The sequence below is a fragment of the Mobula hypostoma genome, chromosome X2, assembly GCF_963921235.1.
Source record: "Mobula hypostoma chromosome X2, sMobHyp1.1, whole genome shotgun sequence".
Lineage (NCBI taxonomy): Eukaryota > Metazoa > Chordata > Chondrichthyes > Myliobatiformes > Myliobatidae > Mobula > Mobula hypostoma.
The window spans coordinates 49,264,592-49,288,617 of record NC_086129.1 but is presented as its reverse complement, the minus strand read 5'-3'; the positions used below and the strand labels follow the sequence as shown (position 1 = coordinate 49,288,617).

At 43.0% G+C, this 24,026-nt stretch overlaps 1 protein-coding gene across 2 annotated transcripts in view; it reads left to right on the top strand.

Moving 5' to 3' along the window:
• Nucleotides 1-24,026, top strand: part of ncapd3 (non-SMC condensin II complex, subunit D3) — a 228,092-nt gene that overhangs the window by 199,104 nt on the left and 4,962 nt on the right. For both annotated transcript variants that reach the window (XM_063038384.1, XM_063038385.1), the window contains exons 30-34: nt 5,231-5,391; nt 8,175-8,320; nt 10,779-10,868; nt 12,803-12,877; nt 18,993-19,053. In XM_063038384.1, the coding sequence (XP_062894454.1) occupies nt 5,231-5,391; nt 8,175-8,320; nt 10,779-10,868; nt 12,803-12,877; nt 18,993-19,053 (533 nt within the window). The remainder of the gene's footprint in view (nt 1-5,230; nt 5,392-8,174; nt 8,321-10,778; nt 10,869-12,802; nt 12,878-18,992; nt 19,054-24,026) is intronic.

Sequence of the window (24,026 nt, the reverse complement as noted above, 5' to 3'; positions counted from 1 at the left end):
TTGTTAAAAGCCTTGGGTAACTACAAGCATCTCCCATCTACAACTCACTACAACCATTGGGCAGGAGGTACAGGAGCCTTGGTTCCACAGCACCAGGTTCAGGAACAGTTATTACCCAATAACCTGAACCAATATAGATAAGTTCATACACCACAACTCTGAACTGATTCTAAAAACGCAGATTTTTTCAAAAATTTGCAGAGTTTGTCTTTTGTACACTGGTTTGTCAGTCGTTGTACAGTATTTAGATTTTCATATTTCTATTGCATCTCTTTATTTTCCTGTGATTGACCTCAAGAAAAAGAGTCTCAAGGTAACATACAGTGCCTATAAAAAGTATTTATCTACCCTCCTGGAAGTTTTCATGTTTTATTGTTTTCCAGCATTGAATCACAGTGGATTTAATTTGGCTTTTTTGACACTGATCAACAGAAAAGGACATTTTCGTGTCAAAATGAAAATAGATCTCGACAAAGTGATTGAAATTAATTACAAATATAAAACAAAAAATAATTGATGCACAAGTATTCCCCCCTTAATATAACACATCAAATCATTACTGGTGCAGCCATTTGCTTTTAGAAGTCACATAATTAGTCAACTGGAGATCAGTTTTTGGAGACCCATGTGCAGTTAAGGTATTTCAATTGATTGTAGTAAAAATACACCTGTATCTGGAAGGTCCAACTGCAGGTGAGTTAGTATCCTGGCAAAAACTACACCATGAAGACAAAAGAACACTCCAAGCACATATGCAAAAAGGCTATTGAAAGCACAGGTCAGGAGACAGATACAAGAAAATTTCCAAGTCACTGAATATCCCTTGGAGTACAGTTAAGTCAATCATCAAGAAATGGAAAGAATATGGCACAGCTGTAAATCTGCCGAGAGCAGGCTGTCCTCAAAAACTGAGTGACCGTGCAAGAAGGGGTCTACTGAGAGAGGCCACCAAGAGACATATGACAACTCTAGAGGAGTTACGAGCTTCAGTGGCTGAGATGGGGGAGACTGCGCATACAACAACTGTTGCCCGGGTGCTTCACCAGTCACAGCTTTATGGGAGAGTGGCAAAGAGAAAGCCACTGTTGAAAAAAAAACTTACATGAAATTTTGGCTGGAGTTTTCCAGAAGGCAAGTGAGAGACTCTGAAGTCAGCTGGAAGAAGGTTCTATGATCTGATGAAACCAATATTGAGATTTTTGGCCATCAGACTAAACACAATGTTTGGCATAAGCCAAACACCACACGTCATCAAAAACACACCATCTCTACTGTGAAGCATAGAAACATAGAAAATAGGTGCAGGAGTAGGCCATTCGGCCCTTCGAGCCTGCACCGCCATTCAGTATGATCATGGCTGATCATCCAACTCAGAACCCTATACCAGCCTTCCCTCCATACCCCCTGATCCCTTTAGTCACAAGGGCCATATCTAACTCCCTCTTAAATATAGCCAATGAACTGGCCTCAACTGTTTCCTGTGGCAGAGAATTCCACAGATTCACCACTCTCTGTGTGAGGAAGTTTTTCCTAATCTCGGTCCTAAAAGGCTTCCCCTTTATCCTCAAACTGTGACCCCTCGTTCTGGACTTCCCCAACATTGGGAACAATCTTCCTGCATCTAGCCTGTCCAATCCCTTTAGGATTTTATACATTTCAATAAGATCCCCCCTCAGTCTTCTAAATTCCAACAAGTATAAGCCTAGCCAATCCAGTCTTTCATCATATGAAAGTCCTGCCATCCCAGGAATCGATCTGGTGAACCTTCTTTGCACTCCCTCTATGGCAAGGATGTCTTTCCTCAGATTAGGGGACCAAAACTGCACACAATACTCCAGGTGTGGTCTCACCAAGGCCTTGTACAACTGCAGTAGTACCTCCCTGCTCCTGTACTCGAATCCTCTTGCTATGAATGCCAGCATACCATTCGCCTTTTTCACCACCTGCTGTACCTGCATGCCCACTTTCAATGACTGGTGTATAATGACACCCAGGTCTCGTTGCACGTCTCCTTCTCCTAATCGGCCACCATTCAGATAATAATCTGTTTTCCTGTTTTGGCCACCAAAGTAGATAACCTCACATTTATCCACATTAAATTGCATCTGCCATGAATTTGCCCATTCACCTAACCTATCCAAGTCACCCTGCATCCTCTTAGCATCCTCCTCACAGATAACACTGCCACCCAGCTTCGTGTCATCCACAAACTTGGAGATGCTGCATTTAATCCCCTCGTCTAAATCATTAATATATATTGGTGGTGGCTGCATCATACTGTGGGTTTGTTTCACTGCAGCAAACCCTGGAAGGGTTAAAATGAATGCAGCAAAATCTAGGGAAATCCTGGAGGAAAACCTGATGCAGTCTGCAAGAGAACTGCGTCTTGAGAAGATTTGTTTTTTAGCAAGAAAATGACCCCAAGCACAAAGCCAAAGCTACACAGGAATGGCTCAAAAACAACAAAGTTAATGCCCTGGAGTGGCCAAGTCAGAGTCCAGACCGCAATCCAATTGACAGTTTGTGGCTTGACTTGAAAAGGGCTGTTCGCTCACGATCCCCGTGCACTGAATTGACTTTATAACTTGTATGCTTCATATACATGAGGAGTAAAAATCTTTACGTTACGTCTCCATCTAAATATGTAACTTATAGTAATTTATAGTAAATGGTATGTACAACAGAATAGTCAATATAACATAGAAATACAGTTGCGTCAGCATGAATTAATCAGTCTGATGGCCTGGTGGAAGAAGCTGTCCCAGAGCCTGGTGGTCCTGGCTTTTATGCTGTGGTACCATTTCCCGGATGGTAGCAGCTGGAACAGTTTGTGGTTGGGGTCACTCCGGTCCCCAATGATCCTTCAGGCCCTTTTTACATATCTGTCTTTGTAAATGTCCTGAATAGTGGGAAGTTCACATCTACAGATGTGCTGTGCTGTCCGCACCACTCTCTGCAGAGTCCTGTGATTGAGGGAAGTACAGTTCCCTTACCAGGCAGTGATGCAGCCAGTCAGGATGCTCTCAGTTTTGCCCCTATAGAAAAAGCTTAGGACTTGGGGGCCCACGCCAAACTTCTTCAACTGTCTGAGGTGAAAGAGGCATTGTTGTGCCTTTTTCACCACACAGCCAGTATGTACAGACCACGTGAGGTCCTCGGTGATGTGTATGTTGAGGAACTTGAAGCTGTTCACCCTCTCAACCCCAGATCCATTGATGTCAATAGGGGTTAGCCTGTCTCCATTCCTCCTGTAATCCACAACCAGCTCCTTTGTTTTTGCGACATTGAGGAAGAGGTTGTTTTCTTGACGCCAGTGTCAGGGTGATGACTTCTTCTCCATAGGCTGCCTCATTATTATTTGAGATTAGGCCAATCAGTGTAGTATCATCAGCAAATGTAATTAGCAGATTAGAACTGTGGGTGGTGACATAGTCATGGGTATACAGGGAGTAAAGGAGGGGACTTAGTACACAGCCCTGAGGGGCTCCTGTGCTGAGGGGCAGAGATAAGGGAGCCCACTCCTACCACCTGCCGGCGATCTGACAGGAAGTCCAGGATCCAGGCAGGGTGAAGGCCGAGGTCTCTGAGCTTCTTGTCGAGCCTGGATGGAATTATGGTGTTGAGTGTTGAACTGGTCCAAGAACAGCATTCTCACATAAGCATCTTTCTTCAGATGTGTAAAGATGGTAAGTAGAGCAGTGGCTATTGCATCGTCAGTAGATCGGTTGTGTTGGCAGGCGAATCATAGGGGGTCCAGTTTGGATGGTAGCAAGCCGCAGATGTAGTCCTTGACCAGCCTGTCAAAGTATTTGCTTATTATTGAGGTGAATGGTACAGGGACAGTGGTGGATAATTTGAAGTAGGAGGGCACTCTACACTGGGAGAGGGAGAGATTAAAAATGTCTGTAAACACGCCTGCCAGTTGTGCTGTGCTGATCCTGAGTACCTGCCCTGGGATGCCATCCAGTCCCACAGCCTTGCGGCTGTCCATCCGTTGGAAACACCTGCGTACTTCAGCCTCATAGATGACCAAGCTGCAGATTGCATCAGCTATAGGTCTCCTCGGGCTCAGTGATAGCAACATTGAATCGAGTGTAAAAAAGATTTAGCTCGCCTGGGAGAGAGATGTTGTAAACCCCACTGCGTTTAGCTTTGAAGCCTGTGATACTGTGCAGACCTTTCCATAAGCTGCGTGTGCTGTTGGTGGAGAGTTCTGTCTGGATCTTGTCCCTGTATTGTTGTTTCACTGCCTTGATGACTTTGCGCAGATCGTAACTGCATTTCTTGAGCTCCTGCTGATTACCGGCAATGTAAGCTCTATGCCGCGCGGTAAGTGCTGCTCACACGGAACTGTTGATCCAGGGTTTCTGGTTTGGATACACCCTGACCAATTTCTGGAGGGCACATCCTCGATGCAGAGAATCTGACAGAGCTTGAGCGATTTTGTAGAGAAGAATGGGGAAAATTTGCAGTGTCCAGATGTGCAAAGCTGATAGAGACCCATCCACACATACTCAAGGTTGTAATTGCTGCCTAAGGTTCATCTACTCAATACTGACTTGTAAGGGGTGAATACTTGTACAGTCAATTATTTAGTGTTTTATATTTGTAATTCATTTAGATCACTTTGTAGAGATCTGTTTTCACTTCGACACGAGTCATTTTCTGTTGATCGGTGTCAAAAAGAGCCAGATTACATCCATCATGATTCAATGTTTTAAGACAATAAAACATGAAAACTTCCAGGTGGGGGGTGAATACTTTTTACAGGTACTGTATATGTACCTTGATAATAAATATACTTTGAAATTTGAAGAAATTCAAGTTAATTTGACATTTTCAATATAGTTCTTAGAAAACTTTCAAATTAAAGAATAATAATGGTAATGCACACAAAATGCTGGAGGAATTCAACAGGTCAGGAGAAAGGTGAACAGTCAATGTTTTGGGCCGAGACCCTTCATCAAGACAAGAAAAAAAGAGATGAGAAGTCAAAGTAAGAAGGTGAGGGGTGGAAGAAATACACGGTAGTAGGTGATGGGTGAACTGGGAGAGGGGGAGGGGTGAAGTAAAGAGCTGGGAAGTCGATTGGTGAAACAATAACCTTTGTAATTAATTGTTCCTCCCCTTTGGTAACTTAGTTATGGGATGCTGCAAGGCTTTTCCTTGACGGAATATGTTTTTATATTCAGTATGCAGACCATATTTTCACTTTTTTTTGTCTCTAAAGTTATCAAGAATTTCACCTGCAGTGCAGACTGGTGTACCAGTTGGAAATGAAGCCCAGTCTCCGAGTACAAAAGTTGCCCAACCTGTAATCTCACAGCTGAGGACCCCCATTTCAGCATGTGGGATTCTTACTCCTAGAACACCTCAATTCTCAAAGCCCAGGTACAATAACTATATGTTCTATGTACTTTGCATTTTGGTATGAGTTTTTACAGCATTATTGGACTTACTACTGAAAATATGCCACTGAACATAGTGAATGAATAATGAATCTGATACAATCACAATTGCTACTTTAATCTCAAAAATTCTAAGCCTTTTGTAATGGTTTAACACTAGGTTCTGCAGATGCTGGAAATCTTAAGTACCACACATACGATGCTGGTGGAACTCATGTCAGGGAGCATTTATGGAGAGGAATAAACAGTCGACATTTTGGGCCATGACCATCCTGATAAAGGGTCTTGGAACAAAACATCAACTGTGCATTCCTCTCCATATTTGATGGCTGAGCTGCTGAGCTCCTCCAGCATTTTGTAAGTGTTACACAGTCCAGCTTTATGTTTTTCGCATCCCAGAACTGAAACAAACTGCAGTAATCAGTTATCAAAGGCCTATAAGTGCAAATGGTACATAATATCCCCTTAGAACAGAAATGAGCCGGAATTTCTTTAGCCAAAGGGTGGTGAATCTGTGGAATTCATTGCCACAGATGGCTATGGAGGACAAGTCATTGGATATATTCAAAATGGGGTTGATAGGTCCTTGATTAGTAAGGTTGTCAAAGGTTACAGGGAGAAGGCAGGAAAATGGCGGAAGAGATAATAAATCAGCCTTGATGAAATGTTGGCGCAGACTCGATGGGCAAAATGGCCTAATTCTACTCCTATGTCTTATGGTCTTGTATTCATCCATGTACCTATCCAAACTTGTATGAAATGTTGAAATCAACCACACATCCACCACTTACAGGCACTGGCAGCTCTTTCCACACTCTCACGACCCTCTGAGTGAAGAAGTTACCCTTTCTGTGCTCCATAAATGTTTCCCATTTCACCCTTAACCCATGACCCCTGGTTGTCATCCCACCCAATATCAGCAGGAAAAGCCTGCTTGCATTTACCCTATCTATACCCCTCGTAATTTTGTATAGATCTATCAAATCTCCCCTCAATCTTCTACGTTCCAAGGAAAAAAGTCCTAACCTATTCAATCTTTCCTTTTGACTCAGGTCCTCCAGACCTGGCAACATTCTTGTAAATTTTCTCTGTACTCTTTCAACCTTATTTACATCTTTCCTGAAGGTGGGTGACTAAAGCTTCACACAATACTCCAAATTAGTCCTCACTAACATTTTATACAACTCCTGTACTCAATACTTTGATTTATGAGAGCCAATGTGCCAAAAGCTTTCTGTACGGCACAATCTACCTGTGACACCACTTTCAATGAATTATGTACTTGTATTCTCCGATCCCTGTGCTACATTACTGCTCAGTTCCCTACCATTCTCTGTGTAAGACCTACCCTGGTTGGTCCTACCGAACTGCCACACCTCACACTTGCCTGCATTAAATTCCATCTGCCATTTTTCAACCCATTTTTCCAGTTGGTCCAGATCCCGCTGCAAGTCATAATGGCCTTCCTTGCTGTCCATTAGACTCCCATCTTGGTGGCATCTGCAAAGTTGCTGATCCATTAACCACATTATCATCCAGATCGTTGATATAGATCAGGGGTCAGCAACTTTTTTGCCTCCGTGGGCTGGATCGCGTATTAATAAGCGGAGGGTGGGCCAGATAAATGCCATAAAAAACTTGAAATATGGGAATTATCCATTTAAATACATCTAGTTATGTTTTGCCTCAAATTAATGAATAATGCATGCTAGAAAATCATTTGTGCCTAAGGTTGCCTACCCCTGATATAGATGACTAACAACAATAGACCCAGCACCGGTCCCTGCGGCACTACACTAGGCACAGGCTTCCAGTCAAAGAGGCAACTACCACTCTCTGGCTTCTCCCACAGAGCTAGTGTCTAATCCAGTTTACTACCTCATCCTGAATGCCAAGAGACTGAACCTTCTTGACCAACCTCGCATGCGGGACCTTGTCAAAGGCCTTGCTGAAGTCCATGTAGACAATGTCCACTGCCTTGCCTTCATCAGCTTTCCTGGTAACTTCCTCAAAAACTGTATAATATTGGTTAAATGTGAACTATCACACATAAAGCCGTGCTGTCTATCCTTAATTAGTCCATGTCTATTCAAATACTCATATATCCAGTCCCTCAGAATGCCTTACAGTAACTTTCCCTCTACTGATGTCAGACTCACCGGTCTGTACTTTCCTGGTTTAATTTTAGAGCTTTACTTGAGCAGTAGAACATCATTAGCTATCCTCCAATCCTCTGGTACCTCACCTGTCACTAAGAATAATCTAAATATCTGTTCTAAGGCCCCGGCAATTTCTGTACTTGTCTCTTGTGTCCTGCTGTGTTATTTGTTCAGTTTCTTTCCCATTAGCACAGTTTGTCCAACTGTTTTGTAACTTACACTCCTTTGTTTGAATTCCCATTCTCTTGTTTTTGTTTCAGACTTCTAGCATGTTTTTTTCAAATTTTCATTTATAAGTTTTCAGTGCACTGAACCTTCAGTTTCATAAATAAAGTGCATCTTCAGTTGACAAAGCAATTACAAGAAAATTCTGTAAAAGACTATTGAAAAGACTATTGTAAAGGCAATCACTGGTTCACGTAATTACACTTTTACTGCTCAGTTGTAAGTTCACATTTATAATGCTCAATGTTTATAAGTTCATTGAAGCATTAATAAAACAAGACAGAAGACTTGGCTACTTATAAACAGAGATTCAGCCCGTGCTGGAGATCTTGAGCAACATACACACAACACACACTTAGCTCCTTCCATTTTTAACCTACAGATCCATGTCCCTAAGTACCGTGGCAATTCTAAATTCTGCCAGGAAGGTGGCGGAAATAGGTCAAAAAAGGGGTACTACTGGGTCTGTGTTACGACTTTCCACTGCAAGGAGCGGCAGCGTAACTCAAAAGCGTGCTGATGCTGCAGGTAGGTCAATTTGACAAGGTTCTTATTAATTTTGTTTGGTTTCTGAGAGCTTAACTCAAACAGCTCAAGTTGTACTGTGCAGTGCACTTTGGTCCTGTCCTGGTGTTGGAGGACTTAGAGTGTGTGTTTGAGGAAGGAGGGCGGAAAAGGAGCTTGTTTCTTTTTTTTATTTTATTTCTGTTGTTGTTGCTGGTTGTGTTCTGCTGAACATAGTGGGCCCCTATGTTGGCACCAGAATGTGTGGCAGCACTTGCAGGCTTGCGCATTTTTCAGTTCTGTTTGTTATTAATACAAGCAATGCATTTCGCTGTATGTTTTGATGTACATGTGTGAAAATTAAGCAAGTACGTGCATTAAGGTGAAATGGTAGCATTGTGGTTAGTGCAACCGCTTCAGAGCGGCAACGATCACCAATTGCGACTCAATTCCTTCTGCTCTGTATAAGGAGTTTGTGTGTTCTCCCTGTGACCACATGGTTTCCTCCAGTTGCTCTGGTTTCCTCCCATGTTCCAAAGACATACAGTTAGGATTTGGGTCAGCAAGCTCTGGGCATGCTATGTTGGCACTGGAAGCTATGGTCCTGTTCTGGGTTGGAGGACTGTCTGTGCGTGGGAGGAAGGGCAGAAGATCAGCTTGTTGCTGATTGTGTTGTGCTGAACATGGTGAACACCCAATGTTAGCAATTCTTGCAGGGTGCTCAGCACAATCCTTGCAGATTTGATTTGACACAATTGACACAAGTCACTATGTTTTGCTGTACGTGAGACAAATAAAACCAATCTTTATCATTAAATAAATGAATCTGAATCTGGTTATCATTAAATAGTGGGGAACGGTTAAACAACAAACTTCCATGGTACTTTTGGTATGGTTGTCTTCATCAACTCAAGGCACGGAGTAAAAGAGTTGAGATGTCAATTTAAAAACGTAGGTTACACCACCCTTGGAGTATTGAGTATTCTGTACAGTTCTGGTTGCTACGCTACAGGATGGATTTATTAGCAGTAGACGATAAGACCATAAGACATGGGAGCAGAATTAGACTATTCAGCCCATCAAGTGCAGAATCACGAGAATGTTACCTGGAATGGAGGGTTGAAGAAACTGCATAAGCTGGGTTTATTTTCACTTGAATATAGGAGGCTGATGGGTGACCTAAAAGGGTTTTATAAAATTAGGATGGCCATGGACAAAACTAGAGGGTCTGGATTTAGAATAAGGGAAGGGGGAGATGTAAGGAGATGAACTTTCTCATCTGCGTTGTTGGAAGCTGTCACATTTTGCCTGGCTGGGTGGCGATAGCAAGTACTCCAACCAAATATAGACGAGCATTATCCAGACAAGCATTTGATTTATCATAGAAAGTTATGATAAATAAGTGCTCGGAAATGGGATTAATATAGGTGGTCTGCATGGACACAGTGGGCTGAAGGGCCTGTTTCTGTAATGTACATTTCTGTGACTCCTTAAGTTGCGTGTGCTTTAGTCTAAAAACTGGTAGCTAAATTGTGCTTGGGTCTGGAGAATGAATGAGACAGCTGAGACCGTCTTTGAAGAGTTGATTTGATAAACCCTTGAAACTGAAGATGACAGGTATTAACACAGCAAAACATGGAGAGTAGTTTTATATCACAATTACAAATAGTTGACAAAGTTGGTGTTAAATTGCCTTCCTTGTCTGTTGGAGAATCGAATCAGAATCAGGTTTATTATCACTGGCATATGTCATGAAATTAGTTGTTTTGTGGCAGCAGTACAGTGCAATACATTTTTTAAAAATTACTATAAGTTCCAATAAGAAATGTGTATCAAAATAATTAAGTAGTGCAAAAAAGTGGGGTCGTTTCCATAGATTCATGGACCATTCAAAAATCTGATGGTGAAGGGGAAAAAGCTGTTCTAAAACGTTAAGTGTGTGTCTTCAGTCTCCTGTACTTCCTCCCTGATGGTAGCAATGAGAAGAGGGCATGTCCTGGGTGATGGGGGTCCCTTTTTGAGGGACACTGCCTTTTTGAGGCATTGCCTTTTGAAGATGACCTTGATGCTGGAGAGGCTCGTGCCCAGGATGGAGCCGGCTGAGTTTACAACACTCTGCAGCTTTTTCCTATCCTGTGCAGTGGCACCTGCAGAGCAGAATGCTCTCCATGGTACATCTGTAGAAATTGTCTAGAGTGTTTTACTGTTGTTCTGTGCAATTTTCTACTGATGCTGACTTCTCTTTGATCGCATTGATAATTAAAATGGTGCCAATTGCTAATGTAGGGGCCTGCAGTTATCAATCTGTTTCTAAAGAGATCTAGCATGAATAGGGATGCATTTTAGTTCATTATGTTGCATGGCTTCTACAATGCAAGCTGGTGTTTTGGGGGCAATTGGAAAACTGGGATTTGGCGTTATTATATATGTACAGTGAGCAGCTGTGTTGCATGTTTGTTTAACCGGCACTCTCTCCGTGAAGTTCTGTTGCAGGGTTCAGGAGAGCGCACAAGGTCTGATGCTTCATCAACCAATGCCTCTATGACTGAACGAGCGATCAGTACTCCAGACCGTAAGTAATGTTAAGGTTTAAAAGTTGTAAATGTGCCTGGATGGAATATATTACTGGAAAATGAGAGGGAAGCTCTTTCCCCATGATGTCTGACCACTAATGAGAGCACAGGCTGGTTCAGCAATATCCAACATGTCAGAATGTGGAAGGGAATTGGAATTAAAATGCTGGGACGCTGGGAAGGTATGCTTCTGGTGGATAGAGGGCAAGTGCTCTATGAAGCGGTTCCCCAGTTTACACAGGCCTCCAGTCCGAGAGGCAACCATCTACTCCCTTCTCCCATAAAGCCAGTGTCTAATCCAATTTACTGCCTCATCTTGAATGCTGAGTGACTGAACCTTCTTCACCAACCTCCCAAGCGGGATCTTCTCAAATGCCTTACAAAAGTCCATGCAGACAACATCCACTGCCTTCCCTTCATCCACTTTCTGGGTAACTTCCTCTTAAAACTCTATAAGATTGGTTAGATGTAACCTGCCATGCACAAAGCCATGCTGACTATCCTTAATCAGTCCATGTCTATCCAAATACTCATATATCTGGTCCCTTAGAATACCTTCCAATAACTTTCCCACTACTGATGTCAGGCTCACCGGCCTATAATTTCCTGGTTTATTTTTAGAACCTTCTTTGAACAGCAGAACAACTTTGGCTATCCTCCAATCATCTGTTACCTCACCTGTCGCTAAGGACATTTTAAATATCTGCTAGGGCCACAGCAATTTCTGCACTTGCTTCCCACAGGGTCCAAGGGAACACCATGTCAGGCCTGGGGATTTGGGGATTATCCCTTTCAACCCCAGAAAGTTGCATACATCTACAAAATCAGTCTTGCCTCAAAAATAATCTCGGGGCTGAATTGTGATTTATTTCCAGATGTATATGACAGTTGCAAAGAATGGTACGTTTCCTGCCAAAGCTGCATATCGAGCCCAGCTCCTTTCTATATAAGCAGCCATTCACCAGTTGTATCTGCTTTCAAAGTTGGTTTAAAATACAAAATAATGAGAAATACTGATGATATTAGTTGCCCTTGGATAAGAGTCTCCACTCCAGCGGATAAATTAAACCACTGCTGAACATGAGGTGTCAGAGCAGTCCGTCCTGGATCACAGTGTTTCTTCCAAAACAGTCTGGGGCATAGTGTTCTCCAGCACTTTTGACCTAGATTCTCCCACAAGACAAAACATCCTCTCTTTGCTCACCCTCTCAAAACTCCTCACAATGTTGTATGTTTCAATCAAGTCACTTCTCAGTATTCTGCTCCAGCAGATGTCCAGCTTGGATAGGCCTGCAGTGTTTGACTTCTTTCATGAAGAATTATTTCATTTGTCGGAACATTGTAACGACATGTTTGACATGGTCCATTGTAAATTAAACCCTGTACAGTTTGGAACATTGGTATCAATCATTTTTAGTTTCTTTGTAATAATTATGCATTATGCTCTGAATACTTCCTATCTTTTCTAAGCAGATGATAAATACATAAACTTTGGATATAAATACAAAGTTTCAGAAATCTCATCCTTTGATTAAGAGTGACTTCAGCTTGTTTCTGTAGCTTTATTAGCTACATATGTTTAGGATTAGTGAATTGTGGCTGCGCTATGTTGGCACCGGAAGCATGCCCCCAACACATCCTCGCTAATTTGATTTGACGCAAACAATGTATTTCACTGTATGTTTCAATGTACATGTGACAAATAAAGCCAATCTCTTTGAACTGGGAAGAGAATAGTTATGGTAAACCTAAATCTTATTCTTTTGCATAAATCACCCCATCATTTGGCACAACATGTCAACCAGGGTTTTAAAAAAATAGCATCACCATCAACCTCCTCACCAAACACAAAATGAACTATAACCAAGTTAGGAATATTCCAAATTTATAAAGTGACTGATCTTTATGTAACTTCTAATTTGTTTTCTTTCAGGAACAATTGAGAACGTGACCTTTGGTGCAGGAGTCAGCTACATTAGTATAAATCAAACTCCAGCATCTGAAAATCGTAAGTCATATTGTGCTTAACTATATTTTATGGGGGAAATTAATGTTCATTCCTTATGGATATTGTGTGTGTTTTTTCAATTACAGACTTGCTTAAATTAATAATGCTTCAATGAAAATTAATCAATGTTGGGGAGTAGAACTTGTGCTTTCCGTCAGGGTTCTGTATGACTTGCTTCCACTCCAATTCTGAGAATTGAGGCTGGTGAGACCTCCGTCCACCAGTATCCTGGGGAAGGGAGTGGGGCAGTGCAGGGGAAGAAACTCTGCCACTCTTGTCCCGTATTGGCTAACGTGCCTTCAGAGCCACCATGTGATTTACTCTGAACTGTGTCTCATTTTGGGAGCAACTTGGCTTCGATAGTAAATGTTGGCTTCACCACCAACATTACAGTGCATTAACAAATGACTAAATGGGACCTAAAAAAAAATTCTGTCTTCATTTATGATACGAAGATTGGTGGAGGGACAGGTAATGTTAAGGAAACAGGTAGACTGCAAAAGGACTTAAGACAGATTAGGAGAATGGGCAAGAAAGTGGCAAATGAAATACAATGTTGGAAAATGCATGGTCGTGCACGTTGGTAGTAGAAATAAATGTGCAGACTATTTTCTAAACGGGGAGAAAATCCAAAAATCTGAGATGTAAAGGAACTTGGGAGTCCTTGTGCAGAACACCATAAAGGTTAACTTGCAGGTTGAGTTAGTGGTGAGGAAGGCAAATGCCATGTTAGCATTCATTTCAAGAGGTCTAGAATACAAGAGCAGGGATGTGATGCTGAGGATTTATAAGGCACTGGTGAGGCCTCACCTTGAGTATTGTACAGTTTTGGGCCCCTCATCTTAGAAAAGGTGTGCTGGCATTGAAGAGGGTTCAGAGGAGGTTCACAAGGATGATTCCAGGAATGAAAGGGTTAGGGTTAATAAATTTCACGTCACATGCCGGTGATAATAAACCTGATTCTGATTCATACGAGGAATGTTTGATGGCTCTGGGTCTGTATTCACTGGAATTTAGAAGGATGAGAGGGGATCTCATTGAAACTTTTTGAGAATTAAAAAGCTTAGAGAGAGTAGATGTGGAAAGGATAGTTTCCATGGTGGAGGAGTCTAGGACAAGAGGGCACATCCTCAGGATAGAGGGGTGTCCATTTAAAACAGATGCAGAAATATTTCTTTTGCCAGAGGGTGGTGAATTTGTGGAATTTGTTACCACATGCAGCTGTGGAGGCCAGGTTGTTGGGTGTATTTAAGGCAGAGATTGATAGATTCTTGATTGGACATGGCATCAAAGATTACGGGGAGAAGGCCGGGGAATGGGGTTGAGGAGGGGATAAAAGGATCAGCCATGATCAAATGGTGGAGTGGACTCGATGGGCCAAATGGCCCAATTCTGTTCGTATATTTTATGGTCTTATGTAAATTGCAATTGGGGGACCTGTTAGGGACAAAGAAAGCACACGGTATTCGGGGTAAGGTATTGGTGTGGGTGGAGAATTGGTTAGCAGACAGGAAGCAAAGATTGGGAATAAACGGGACCTTTTCAGAATGGCAGGCGGTGACTAGTGGGGTACCGCAAGGCTCAGTGCTGGGACCCCAGTTGTTTACAATATATATTAATGACTTGGATGAGGGAATTAAATGCAGCATCTCCAAGTTTGCGGATGACACGAAGCTGGGTGGCAGTGTTATCTGTGAGGAGGATGCTAAGAGGATGCAGGGTGACTTGGATAGGTTGGGTGAGTGGGCAAATTCATGGCAGATGCAATTTAATGTGGATAAATGTGAAGTTATCCACTTTGGTGGCAAAAATAGGAAAACAGATTATTATCTGAATGGTGGCCGATTAGGAAAAGGGGAGGTGCAACGAGACCTGGGTGTCATTATACACCAGTCATTGAAAGTGGGCATGCAGGTACAGCAGGCGGTGAAAAAGGCGAACGGTATGCTGGCATTTATAGCGAGAGGATTCGAGTACAGGAGCAGGGAGGTACTACTGCAGTTGTACAAGGCCTTGGTGAGACCACACCTGGAGTATTGTGTGCAGTTTTGGTCCCCTAATCTGAGGAAAGACATCCTTGCCATAGAGGGAGTACAAAGAAGGTTCACCAGATTGATTCCTGGGATGGCAGGACTTTCATATGAAGAAAGACTGGATGAACTGGGCTTGTACTCGTTGGAATTTAGAAGATTGAGGGGGGATCTGATGAAACGTATAAGATCCTAAAGGGATTGGACAGGCTAGATGCGGGAAGATTGTTCCCAATGTTGGGGAAGTCCAGAACGAGGGGCCACAGTTTGAGGATAGAGGGGAAGCCTGTTAGGACCGAGATTAGGGAAAAACTTCTTCACACAGAGAGTGGTGAATCTGTGGAATTCTCTGCCACAGGAAACAGTTGAGGCCAGTTCATTGGCTATATTTAAGAGGGAGTTAGATATGGCCCTTGTGGCTAGGGGGATCAGAGGGTATGGAGGGAAGGCTGGGGCGGGGTTCTGAGTTGGAGGATCAGCCATGATCATAATAAATGGCGGTGCAGGCTCGAAGGGCCGAATGGCCTACTCCTGCACCTATTTTCTATGTTTCTATGTTAAGTGTACAGGGGTTAAAAATTGTTCAACTACTTACCATGCACCAATACAAATTACTCATGAATGGATGCTGAGGAAGTGCCATTAAGAGCAGAAATAGTGAAAATTTATTGGCAGGATGTAGTGAAAAGGTTGACTTTGTTTAAGCATTGATAGTCGCTTTGCATCCTAGATTGCCTTGGACAATTCAAGTGGAGATTGTGCAAGAGTTTGTCAGAAACTTCTGATCTCCCTTGGATATTTTGGAGCAGGGTGGGGGTGGAGGAGACTGTAAAGACTGAGATGACAACCAACGTCTTCTCTCAAAGGGTTGAGTATCTGGAACTCCTTATGGATAAGTTTGAGGAAAATCCATTTAGGATGAGAGAAAAGGTAATCAGGGAAAGAGTAGAGTCTGTACGTTTTCACTGTGAGCACGTGGTTTCCTCTCTTTTCTTCTCACAGTCCAAAAATGTTTGGGTTAGTAAGTTAATTGCTTACATGGATGTAATCAGTACCAAGGTTATGGGGAGAAGGCAAGAAGATAGGAAAATCTGGCTGACCAATATGATTAAACACAAAATGCTGGACAAACTCAACAGGTCAAGCAGCATCTACGGAGGGGAATAAACTGTCGACGATTTGGGCTGAATCAGGACTGGAAAGGAATGGGGAAGAGGCTAGAACAAGGAGGTTTCAAGTAGCAGACAATATGTATTGATGAGATCGATGTTGTCTACATGGACTTCAATATCACAAGGTCCCATTGTTAGAGACCTTGGGACCACAGTCAAATTGACATATGTGATCCTAACTTGTCTTGGTAGCAGGAGGCAGAGGTTGATGGTGGAGAGTTGCTTTAGTAATTGTAAGGCTGTGACCAGTCACATATGCAGGAATCAGTCCCGGGGCTGTTTGTTATATGCTGAAGCCTCCATCGGTTAGGGTCGACCATGAATGTTGTGCCTTAACTGTCTAGGTATGCAAGCCTGGGCAGTACAATATGGAGAGCAAGCTGTTGCCCATGTTGCATGCTTCCTCTCTCCACACATCTGCAAACCCAAAGGAATGGCAAAGACCGATACAGTTTGACACCAGCAGTGTCGCAGGAGTAGCCAGTCAGCATTGAACTCGATTTCAGATTGCCTTCGGGACTCCGGCTATGGATTTTTCCCTCAGTTTACTCCAGAAGCCTTCCCCAAGAGTGGGTATAGCCGCAAGGCAGCAGAGGTTCTCCTCCTCCTAGATGAACTTTCAGCCATGGCTGACAAGACCCATCTGTCCAAAGCAACTAGTTTTTAAGGTGCCAGTAACCCACCTTTGCCCCATCTCCTGTCGGGTTCAGTAGCTAAGCCGCACGTGAAGGCCAGCAGCTGGACTTGGTTGTCAGGGGCTATCTGAGATGCACACCATTTGGAGCATTTAATAGGTAGTGGGAGCTTATCCCCATTACTACCCCCAGCTCTAACAACCTTCAGGAACATGCAATGACTTGCATGTAAAAGATATAAATGATCAGAAATCCAAGGATCCCCAAAGATAACAGCACTGGTGGTGGTGAAGAAATCATACAAAATACTTGCTTTCTTTAGCTGGAGCACAGTATAGCAAGGAGGTTGTACTCTTATGTACAGTTCTGATTGCCACATTGAAGAATAGACTAGAGAAAGTGTGAGGGATTTATCCGAATGTTGCCAGAAAGGAACATTTCTGTTATGAGGACAGACTGGATGCACTGTGTTTGCTTTTCCTGGATTAGAAGAGGCCTGGAGGAACCTGATGGAGGTATATAAAACTGAAGGGCATTAATAGGCATAAATCAGGAAAGCTATACGCATGGCAGGGGTGGCCAAGCCGAAAGGGCATAGGTTTAGGGTGAGACGTAATTGTTTGTGGAAGATTGGAGGAAGACTTCTTTTCATTCAGAGGGTGATTGGAATCTGGATTACCCTGCCCAAGTGTCCGGGGAAGGCAGACACTCACAACATTTAATAAGTATCTCAAGAAGCTATTCGGTTGATAGAGGAGGCTAATGCCCAAGTGCTGGTAATGGGAATAGTAGAGACTGGATAGGGAAAGAGTTGTATAACGGTTACTCTGTGAGAGAGCAAATGCTTGAATATGTTGAACACGGGAAAGGCTTTTAATCAGAAAAAAAATCAAGGGTTGTGGGGATGGGACAGGAAAATGGATGAGGCTGTCACAATTTTATTAAATAGAAGAGCAAGTTCAAGGGCTTGAATGGCCTACTCTTCTTCTTGTTTCTTGGGTTTTCAAAAGGGTGCTTTTAAATGTGTGGCACTGTATCTCTACTGACCAGTCCCATCATCTAATTTACCAGTTCACTTTACCCTGTTCTGCTTTAATTATCTTCACCCCCCCACCCACCCTTAAACTGAATGTAAAATTCAGACTTTTTCTCTCCATTCAGTGCACAGGGTGGATTGAGCTTCCAGTTGAGTTCTCTCCTCCTCACCCCCCCCCCCACCTCATCCTCTCTCTATACACCTACCCCCTCCCCCTCCCTCTACTTGTGCTGCCTGAATTCGGTGAGCATTTATTGAAAAGCGACTCTTGGTCTGGACAATAATACTTGGTTTAAGACACAAGCAGAAGTAGGTCGTTCGGCCCTTCAAGTCTGCTCTGCCACTCCATCATGGCTAATTTATAATCCCTCTCAACCCCATTCTCCCACTTCCTTCCCGTATCCTTTGACACTCTTACTAATCAAGAACCTCCACTTTAAATATGCTCATTAACTTGGCCTCCACAGCTGTCTGTGGCGAAGAATTCCACAGATTCACTACTATCTGGCTGAAGAAATTCCTCCTTATCTCCGTTCTAAAGCAACATCCCTCTATTTTGAGGCTGCACCCTCTGGTCCTCGAATCCCCCAATATAGGAAATGTCCTCTCCGCATCCACTGTAGGCCTTTTATTATTCAATACGTTTCAGTGATATACCCCTTTCTTCCTTTGAATGTCAGTGGGTATAGGCCCAGAGCTATAAAAGCTCCTCATATTAACACTTTCATTCCTGGGATAATTCTTATAGACCTGGATACCTTCTAATCTAGCATGTCCTTTCCAATCTATAAAACCAAGATTGCTCATAACTTATTTGACAATGACGATACAAAAGATGTCATGTCATGTTTACTTTGACAATGAGAATGTTATTCTTCCACAGTTCTTAACGGGAGGATGATTTGTTCCTCTACGCTATCGTGTGAAATCATCTTTTGCTATATGGGCAGCAAACTGGAGTTGAGCATAAAATTAAACAAAGCACACAAGCACAACTGATAAGGGGTTTGGCCCAAAATGTCAATTGCTTATTCTTTTCCATAGATGCTGCCTGACCTGAGTTCCTCCAGCATTTGTGTGTTGCTTGGGGCTTTCAGCATCTGTAGAATGAATCTCGTGTTAATTATGTGAACTTGTTAATTGTTGCACGATGAAATGATTTTGCAATATTTCTCTTCTTGCCTGGTTCTGTGGATTAAGTAACTAATTGAAATGCCTAATCATTTTATTTATCACTAACAGGTCAAGAACTGTCACAAGAACAGCAAAAAAACATATTGTGTCTTGTGTCCCCGGATAAACCGTAAGTAACTTGGCAGTATAGTTGGCATTAGACATTCAAATTATGAGGTATTTGAGACTAGCCTGCAAAATTTGACTCTTTCGAAATACAGATTATCAAAAGTTCTAGTTTGCAATTTGGAATACTTCAGATGCCACAAACACTAGGTTAAATCATTTATTTCTTTGGAACCATTGTCTCTTTAAAATGTATTAATAACTGAAATGGACGTGCAGAGCAAAGTTTAAGATGCACAAAACTTGTGAGTTGACTAAGCATTGAGAAGGGTGGTTTTTGGACTATAGGCAAATCGTAACCATTGAAATTCTATACGGGGGCGTGTGGAACAAAGTCTGACAATGGGACTGGACTATATTTGTTAGATGCATATTCTGATAATGCATTCTGTAGTGGGTTGGGTGAAGCCTGGCTCATTCCTTTGTCCAGGTCAGGACGCTTTATGTTCTGAGAAAGTAACTTATGGTAAATTAAGATTTCCAGTGCATTTACATCATCCAGCTCAACGGCATACTGGAGATAATGTTTACAGCAATGGTTCCATTGGCTAAGAAAGTGTCTTGGCCTAAAAAATTGACTTCATAGATGCTGAATCAGTTTATTAGCACTGACGTGTCGTGAAATTTGTTGGTTTTATGGCAGCATTACAGTGTAATAACTAAGTAATATACATACAATGGCCACTATATGTTCATGGTCTTCTGCACACCACTGTTGTAATGTGTGGTTATTTGAGTTACTGTCACCTTCCTATCGGCTTAAACCAGCCTGGCCATTCTCCTGTGACTATCTCATTAACAAGGTATTTTCACCCACAGAACTGCTGCTCACTGAATGTTTTTTGCTTTTCACATCATTCTCTGTAAACTCTGGAGCCTGTTGTGTATGAAAATCTCAGGAGATCAGCAGTTTCTGAAATACTCAAACCACCCTGTCTGGCACCATCAAAGTCACCAAGATCACATTTGACTTGAATTTATTTAAATCTTATATCCATCCCACAACATGAGGGAGTAAAAAATCTTTGCATTATGACTCCGTCACAATGTACAGGCGTGAATTTATAAGCCTAATGGCGTGGAGAAAGAAGCTGTCCCATAGCCTGTTGGTCCTGGCTTTAATGCTGTGGTACCGTATGCCAGACGGGAGCAGCTGAAACAGTTTATGGTTGGGGTGATTGGTGTCCCTGATGATCTTCCAGCCCTTCTTTACACACCTGCTGCTGTAAATGTTCTCAATGGAGGGAAGTTCACATCACAGATGTGCTGGGCTGTCCATACCAGTGCCCAGCAATCAAGATTAGATTATGAGGACACGCAGTCCCCTTTTATTGTCATTTAGTAATGCATGCATTAAGAAATGATACAATTGGTGCAGTTCCCGTACCAGGCAGTGATACAGTCAGTCAGGGTGCTCTCAATGGTGCCCCTGTAGAAGGTCTAGAGGATTTGGGGCTCATGCTGAACTTCTTCAGTCACCTGAGGTGGAAGAGACACTACTGTGCTTTTTTTTTGCCACACAACCGGTGTGTACAGTCCAGGTAAGATCTTCAGTGATATGTATAGCAAGGAACTTGAAACTACTCACCCTCTCAATTTCAATCCCATTGATATAGATCAGGGTGAGCCTGTCTCCATTCCTCCTGTAATCCACAATCAGCTCTTTTGTCTTTTGGACATTGAGGGAGAAGTTGTTATCTTGGCACCACTGTGTCAAGGTGTTAACCTATTCTCTGTAGGCTCTCTTGTCACAGTTAGAAATAAGGTGGATTTCTTCTCCATTTTGATGTTTAAACTAGAGAATTGGGGTGGGTGGGAACTGAACTGAAGTGACGGAGAAAAGGGAGGTTGGCTCACAAATAGAGAGCGTTTGGAAACACTGCGAAAGGGAGGATAGGCAGGTGATAGAGAAGGGACGCACTCAGACTGATGGTTTGAGATGTGTCTATTTTAATGCGAGGAGTGTTATGAACAAAGCGGATGAGCTTAGAGCGTGGATCAGTACTTGGAGCTATGATGTTGTGGCCATTACAGAGACTTGGATGGTGCAGGGGCAGGAATGGCTACTTCAAGTGCCAGGCTTTAGATGTTTCAGAAAGGATAGGGAGGGAGGGAGGCAAAAGAGATGGGGGCGTGGCGCTGTTGATCAGAGATAGTGTCACAGCCGTAGAAAAGGAGGGAGTCATGGAGGGGTTGTCTACGGAGTCTCTGTGGGTGGAAATTAGGAATAGGAAGGGGTCAATAACTCTACTGGGTGTGTTTTTTATAGACCACCCAATAGTAACAGGGATATCGAGGAGCAGATAGGGAGACAGATTCTGGAAAGGTGTAATAATAACAGGGTTGTTGTGGTGGGAGATTTTAATTTCCCAGATATTGATTGGCATCTCCCTGGAGTGAGGTGTTTAGATGGGGTGGAGTTTGTTAGGTGTGTTCAGGAAGATTTCTTGACACAATATGTGGATAAGCCTACAAGAGGAGGGACTGTACTTGATCTGGTATTGGGAAATGAACCTGGTCAGGTGTCAGATCTCTCAATGGGAGAACATTTTGGAGATAGTGATCACAATTCTACCTCCTTTACCAAATGTTCAGGGGATATTTGCGTGGAGTTCTGCATCAGTACATTCCAATGAGACAGGGAAAGGATGGTAGGGTACAGGAACTATGGTTGAAAATCTAGTCAAGAAGAAAAGCAGAGCTTACGAAAGGTTCAAAAAACTAGGTAATGATAGAGATCTGGAAGATTATAAGGCCAGCAGGAAGGAGCTCAAGAAAGAAATTAGAGCCAGAAGGGGCCATGAGAAGGCCTTGGCGGACAGGATTAAGGAAAACCCCAAGGCATTCTACAAGTATGTGAAGAGCAAGAGGATAAGATGTGAGAGAATAGGACCAATCAAGTGTGACAGTGAAAAAGTGTGTATAGAACTGGAGGAAATAGCAAAGTTAATTAATGAATACTTTGCTTCAGTATTCACGATGGAAAAGGATCTTGGCGATTGTAGGGATGACTTACAGTGGACTGAAAAGCTGGTGCATGTAGATATTAAGGAAGAGGATGTTCTGGGGCTTTTGGAAAGCATCAAGTTGAATAAGTCACCGGGACCGGATGGGATGTACCCCAGGCTACTGTGGGAAGCGAGGGAGGAGATTGCTGAGCCTCTGGCGAAGATCTTTGCATCATCGATGAGGACGGGAGAGGTTCTGGAGGATTGGAGGGTTGTGGATGTTGTTCCCTTATTCAAGAAAGGGAGTAGGGAGAGCCCAGGAAATTATAGACCAGTGAGTCTTACTTCAATGGTTGGTAAGCTGATGGAGAAGATCCTGAGAGGCAAGACTTATGAACATTTGGAGAGGCATAATATGACTTGGAATAGTCAGCATGGCTTTGTCAAAGGCAGGTCGTGCCTTACAAGCCTGATTAAATTTTTTGAGGATGTGACTAAACACATTGATGAAGGTAGAGTTGTAGATGTAGTGTATATGGATTTCAACAAGGCATTTGATAAGGTACTCCATGCAAGGCTTATTGAGAAAGTAAGGAGGCATGGGATCCAAGGGGACATTGCTTTGTGGATCCAGAACTGGCTTGCCCACGGAAGGCAAAGAGTGGTTGTAGATGGGTCATATTCTGCATGGAGGTCGGTGACCAGTAGTGTGCTTCAGGGGTCTGTTTAGGGACCCCTACTCTTTGTGATTTTTATAAATGACCTGGATGAGGAAGTGGAGGGATGGGTTAGTAAATTTGCTGATGACACAAAGGTTGGGGGTGTTGTGGATAGTGTGGAGGGCTGTCAGAGGTTACAGCGGGACATTGATAGGATGCAAAACTGGGCTGAGAAGTGGCAGATGGAGTTCAACCCAGCTAAGTGTGAGGTGGCTCATTTTGGTAGGTCAAATATGATGGCAGGATATAGCATTAACGGTAAGACTCTTGGCAGCATGGAGGATCAGAGGGATCTTGGGGTCCGAGTCCATAGGACACACAAAGCTGCTGCGCAGGTTGACTCTGGTTAAGAAGGCATACGGTGTATTGGCTTTCATCAACTGTGGGATTGAGTTTAAGAGCCAAGAGGTAATGTTGCAGCTATATAGCACCCTGGTCAGACCCCACTTGGAGTACTGTGCTCAATTCTGGTCGCCTCACTATAGGAAGGACATGGAAACCATAGAAAGGGTGCAGAAGAGATTTACAAGGATGTTGCCTGGATTGGGGAGCATGCTTTACAAGAATAGGTTGAGTGAACTTGGCCTTTCCTCTTTGGAGCGATGGAGGATGAGAGGTGACCTGATAGAGGTGAACAAGATGATGAGAGGCATTGATCGTGTGGATAGTCAGAGGCTTTTTCCCAGGGCTGGAATGGCTAGCACGAGAGGGCACAGGTTTAAAGTGCTTGGAAGTAGGTACAGAGGAGATGTCAAGGGTAAGTTTTTACGCAGAGAGTGGTGAGTGAGTGGAATGGGCTGCCGGCTACGGTGGTGGAGGCGGAAATGATTGGGTCTTTTAAGAGACTCCTGGATGGCTCCATGGAGCTTAGGAAAATAGAGGGCTATGGGTAAAGCCTAGGTAGTTCTAAGGTAGGGACATGTTTGGCACAGCTTTGTGGGCCGAAGGGCCTGTATTGTGCTGTAGGTTTTCTATGTTTGGCCTGAACAATAATTACACTTCTTCACCATGTCTGCATGCTTTTGTGCATTGAATTGCTGTCATGTGATTGGCTGATTAGATATTTGCATTAACAAATTGGTGTGTAGGTGTATCTTATAAAGTGGCGATTGAGTCTATATAAAAAATAAATAATTCAAAAAGTGAGGTAGTGTTCATTGTCCATTCAGAAATGTGATGGCAGAGAGAAAGAAGTTGTTCCTCCCTGACTTGCTCAGTTCCTCCAACATTTTGTGTGTGTGGCTCAAGATTGCCAACTTCTGCAGAATCTTGTGTTTACAAGTTCTCAGATTCTAGTTAGGGTTGCTCAC